We start from the raw sequence: 6000 nt of genomic DNA on the forward strand, positions 1-6000 counted from the left end.
TATGAAACACATTTGTCCTCCATCACAAAATATGTCAAATATTAATTAATTTCCTAATAAATATATGGTTGGCTAACAAGTTCTAGCCAGCTTAAGAAATGATTTTACAAGCTTTTTTCCCTCCCAGCATCTTTGTTTACTTATGTCTCTTTATTTTCTTTTGTTTTATTTGATTCAAATATCAAAAATAAACATAAATGTGCATAATAAGAAACATCGTTTCAGAGGATAATTTGATGTCACGTGCTTAAGGACAATACCCATGTACAATCTCTCACTTTCTCTCTTCACATGGTTTCCAGGATCACAATCCTTAATCTACATAATTATTTTTCCAGTGGCCGTTGCTAATTAAGGTCATGGTTAATATTATATACAACTTGATGGCAGTTATCATGTGAAGGACCAAATCAAATTGCAGACTTTATTTTAATGAGTATACTTCATAATCGAAAATAGCTAAAAATCTCTCATCGTCTATTAGTACGAAGACCGCATTGTATAGGACCTACAAAAGGTTAAACTGTTTGAGCCTTGGAATCGTGTGCTTTTTTGTTTTTTGGGTAACATAAAAGGGTGAATCATGGTAAACTAATTCAAAGAGTAGTTACAAATAAAGTGAATCCTAAAAATTCTATCATATCATCACATAAACAATCTATATTTAGATTGATTCTCAAAATATTGATACCCAAGATTCATATTACAACTCCAATTAACAAGATCATTTGTAATCATGTTTTTACTTTAGTATATCTGAATTAAATTGTCTGCAACACTGCACTGATACATTATGAGGAGTGATTTTCATACTTTCTTTTATCTTTATGCACTATTCTTCTTAATCTATACGTTACAATTATTCTTTTATTTATTCAATTCAATAGTTAAAAAAAAATTGCAAGAAGTGAAAATAGGAGTTCATAAATCATTCTCTTACAAGAGAACTGTGCAAGCAAAGGGTCGATTTGGGGGGTGGGGGTGTTGTCTGTCTGGGTTGGGGGAGAGAGCCTTTCCGCCGCACTGCCGCAGCAGGAATAATCATATATCATACAAAGCCAAGTTTTCAAATTAAAAGGCTAGGCTTATTCCAGGGAATTATAGCCTTTAATTTTGCCTTCCGGGTTGTACATGTCGGCCAACTTGGATCACAAATCAAAGATTACGAAGAGAAAATTTTATCCAAGTTGGAACTTATTTTGGAAGCCCATTTTACCCAACAACCCGCAATGTCCCATTGATATTACTACCGGGTTAATTGTTTCGCGGAAATATGTACACATTAGCTTCTAAGACCATCTCCAATGGTTGGGCTAAAAGCCAAATTTTTTAGCCCGGAAAATTTGGCTTTTAGCCCAGAAACAACTTTTCTGCTCCAATCGTTCTAGCCTAAAATTTTAGCCGGGATTATTAAAGAATGAACTTATGCTATTTTTTTTGTTAAATTAATTTTTTAAAAAAAAATAAATATGTAGACTATCATAAATTAATTTTATGAACATTTTAATCTAAAAAAAATTAAATTCCGATAAATATTGGGTGGAGTCCACTTCAATTTCTGGGCTAAATTTTGGGGGGAATTTGGCATTGGTTTAACATTTAGCATTTAGCATTTAGCCCATTCCCCTTGGGTTGGAGTGGGTTTGGGGGGTAATTTGGCTTTTAGCCCACTATTGGAGTTGGTCTAAAGGTACCAAAAAATTTCATCACTCTGGAGCCAATATAAATATGCATGATAGGATTGAGATAATGTGACTTTTGCATCTTTGTTGTATGTAAATTTCTCTGCCATTATTGAGAATGATGACATAAATGCTTAAACAACACTAGAATTACTGGCTCGGTTGGAACTTAATTCAATAATTTAGAATAGAGGAGGTGGAAGAAAAAAAAAATAGTTGTGGTCCTTGTGGAAGAGAGAAAATTCATAGTAAATAGTTGTTTAGTTACAATGATAATTATATGATGTGGTATAACTCCTAGCTAACCCCAAGGGATTGGTCAAGAGTTGAAGCCTCCAATTCGAGTTCAAGCTCCCATGGATGCATGCATTTTGGGGTCATCACTCATCATGTTTGTTTTGGCGTAAGGTTTGACCGGGAGACAAAAATATGACCGTCTTGTACGCTATTAAAGCTGCATGAGGATGTGGATTAGTCTGTTACCAATATGTGGTAGGTTATCTCCTCTATTCAAGAAAAAAAAAAATCAAACACTATGTGGTGTATAGAAACCCCAATTTTCACTAAATAACCTGCTTTTCTTGCAAAGTTACAAGCTTACAACATGGGGTAAACTATATGCACATGGTAAGACACTTACAAGATAGCACATTAATGCTGGCCTGGCTAGTTTCCTTTGACCTTCAACCTAGTATCCCTCATTTTATTTACTACATTGATACACACATATATATACTGATGATATGAGCAGTATACATATATATAATTCATAGCTTGGGAGGTGGGAGAACCCACTTTGTTCCTTTGATGAAAGTCAGGCTGAGAAAAGGCTTTGCTTCTTCATCAGATAACATTCTTGCATACTTGACCCGACCCGATGAGCTCGAACCCGGTCCCATACACTTGTACTCTCCATAATACACAGTCCTACAACAAAATCACCATCATCGTCGCTTAAACTTATCATTTGTATTTTTACTAAAGTTAACATACATTATCTATTCTTGTTAGACTGTTTCATGATATGCATATATATTTAAATTATCGAACAATCATGTTAATTTTTTGTTGAACATAAATTTTTGGTGTGACATTATAAATCCAACAAGATAACATTATTAAGAGGATGCTTACTTGTCGCGCTCGGTATGCATGTAGTCAGACCATCCTTGTTTATCGATGAGAGAGCCCATGTATGTGTAAGCAAACACAACCCTAGGTCTCTCCCTCCAAGCTCGCCCAAGAAATGTGTCACCTGTCCCCGTTATGTTGCAATGCACAAACGCAAAACCACTATCGTCTTCCACATTTTCCCTAGCATGTGCCGTTATCACCCCCATACCATTTGCAACTGAATGTATTGTATTATTCTGCAAGACAAAATATTAATTAATTCTGAATCTAAAACTAATAACAATATTTACGTACAGTTATAAAATTGTATTATAATTTGGCTAATTAACTGAGTTAATTTTAATTATTCAATGAATTACCAAGTAGAGGGATTTGCCATTGCCAAAGATGAAATCGACCGTGCCTTGGATGTGGCAATCCTTGAAGAAATGTCTCCCCCTATCATCCAATAACGTGTCCTGAAATCCTATGAACCTGCAGTTGTGGAACGCTGCCTTGTCTCCTGATATCCTCATCGCCACCGCCTGTGCCCCCGGCCTTATTCCGTCCGGCATCGGAGCTGAATTCTATAAAAAACAAACACACCATGCATGCATGATCATCATTAGTCGAATTATAGAACTCTTTATTTTACAAACTTAAAAGAAAAATATAATTAAACTGGTAGTTAAAGCTGATTTATTCATCTTCACATGTTTTTGCCCTCCCTAGTCCCTATTAAAATCGTGGGGTTTTTTTTTTTTTTTTTTTTTTTCTCTGTCACCAGGAAAGCTGCCGTGTCTATAGATATTTTGGTTTTGCAGATTAGCATTTTCCATGCTGCAGTTTACACTTCTGGCCATTGTTGTGACTAGGTCATGATTAAGTTTCATCCACAAACCATCAAACGATATCCATCAATTAATAATTTAATATCATCGTATCTCATACGTATAACGCGTATCATTAATATTTTCATTCACACATCTTCAATCACAGTGGCTTGATGATATGCAGATCTACACCTAACTCAAGTTAGATAAGCTGTGTTTCTTTGAACTCAAGTTCAGATTCACCTTTTCGTAGCTTAGATTAGATAATCAAAATATCGTTTACAAATAAAATAGTGCCTTGATGATGTAATGACAAGCGTTTCAAAAATGTACCATATGATGATGAAGTAAGATTAAGATTTTAATTAGGGCAATTAATTTGTTAAAGAAAATATTGCATTGCTAGTGTTTTTAAAGGGAAGCAAAAACCAAAACATGTCCAAGACTCCAAACCTATTTCAGGGAAAGGTAATAAATCTTAATAGCCAGATCCATTCGTCATTCTTTTCCTAGGTCCATCTCTCCATTCCCTTATGACCTCATCACTGAAAATAACCACAAACAATGCCATATATGCGTTCCGTTTTGTGTTCTTTCTTTTTCTTCAAGACAGGTAGCAATAGATACAACGACACAAAATGTGAAAAATAAAACAAAAGAACAATTTTTCTTCATGGAAAATTATAAAAGTATTTGAACATACAAAATTAACATATTTGTTAATACTCTCAAATGCGGAGCGGATTCTATCATTATATATGAGTTCCTCCTATCTATTAAGGGTAGTGATATTTACATACTCTTTTTTACCTCCTACACACTCTTATTAATTTTTCTCTATTGATTTTCTTCAATTCATGGGATCCAACAACCGAATAATTGAAAGAAGTATGTGAGAGACAAAAATAGATGTGTGAATAACATCATCCTATATTAAAGAGTATGTCAACAAATATGTCAATTTTATTTGTCAAAATAGCATCGCCAAATAATAACGCACATGCAGATCAAATATCATGTTAAGAAATTCCAACAACCAAAAGAAAAATCATGTTAAGAAACGACATCAGAATTAAAAGAATTATGAACAAAACGGCAAAAACCATCATGACATGAAATTATAACTCACCACGAACGCAATATTGACGGCCACGAAGTGGTCGGACTCCACCGCCACCGTGGAACTATTCCACGTCCCGTACTTCAACGCCGTGCCATCGAACGTGATTGACGGCACGTCGTTCTGGTCCCCGTAAAACGTCACGAACGGCTTCGACGCGTCAACAAGAACCTTCTCCGTATACACACCCCCGCCGATGAAAACCACGACGCGCCTTGTGTTCCCAGAAGGAATGCTGTTGACGGCGTCTGTGACGGTTCTGAATTGGCCGGTTCCGTCTTTCCTGACGGTTATGATTCTGACGATTTCCTCGGCGGAGAGAAGTTGGGTGTCGAAGCGGAGAGTGGCTTGGCTGGCCTTGCGGTTGGTGTAGCCCCTCATGTTGTGGGCGATCCACGAGTCGAGTTGGGAGAAGTTGGGTGGGATGAGGTTGGGGCGACTCAGCCCGAGTTGAGGTGAGTTTATGAAGATGTTGAGAACCAGAAGAAATGCTAATATTGGTGCCATTAGTGAATTCTTGGATTTCTTGAAAATGTTTAGGGTTTGATTGATTTGATGGGTGAGGAGTTGGTGGTGTGGGAATGTTTAGAGAGAGAAGGAATTTAGAAAGTGGAAGAACAAAAAAAAGAGACGTACGGACACATTGCTATACGTGCAGCTTGTTACTGAATTTCATGCTTTGGTTTTAAATGATTTCTTGGATTGTTGTATATGCTTATATAAACTTGGTGTTGGCGATGATGCAAGAAAAAGAACAAAGTTCTTTCATCTCTCTTGTATGTGTTCCACTCGCCACAATTCTTGATTTAACTTGTGTACAAGTTATGGGGATGGTTCGTGTGATCAAAGTTTTCTTGAAGGTACAAAAAAGAAGAGAATTTGTATTCTATGTAAAAAAAACTTGTCACGTGGTAGAGTTATGTAACAAGTTATGTGAGAGGGAAATTGTGTACAACAATTGTACGTATGCAAGAATTTTGGGGAAGGTAAATATTTAAGGTGGCTACTGGTTTATGAGTTGTGAATTAGGATGTGAAGAGGTTGGAGGAATCTGGGTAAAAGGAGGGTTTGGGTGGACAAAGAGGAGAAGTTGGTGTATGACAATATGAGAGAAGTAACAGATGAAGTTGTTTTAAGTAGGAAAAGGGGAGGTTGGCAGCAGAGTAGCAGTTTTTTTTGCCACGCCCAAAATAGCAGAATGTCAACTGCTTCTTGGGAAACAGCGTTTGCAATTTGAAGCTGTATGGACTTG

At 36.3% G+C, this 6000-nt stretch overlaps 1 protein-coding gene across 1 annotated transcript; it reads right to left on the reverse strand.

Annotated features, from left to right (window-relative positions):
* Positions 1-2449: 2449 nt before the first annotated feature.
* LOC137746635 (putative pectinesterase 63) lies at positions 2450-5477 on the reverse strand. The gene is made up of 4 exons (XM_068486640.1): positions 4758-5477; positions 3176-3382; positions 2817-3052; positions 2450-2609 (listed from the first exon to the last, which is right to left on the reverse strand). Exons 1-4 carry the CDS (start codon positions 5253-5255, stop codon positions 2450-2452), a joined length of 1101 nt encoding a protein of 366 aa, XP_068342741.1. The 5' UTR covers positions 5256-5477.
* Positions 5478-6000: the final 523 nt, after the last annotated feature.

The sequence above is a fragment of the Pyrus communis genome, chromosome 10, assembly GCF_963583255.1.
Source record: "Pyrus communis chromosome 10, drPyrComm1.1, whole genome shotgun sequence".
NCBI lineage: Eukaryota > Viridiplantae > Streptophyta > Magnoliopsida > Rosales > Rosaceae > Pyrus > Pyrus communis.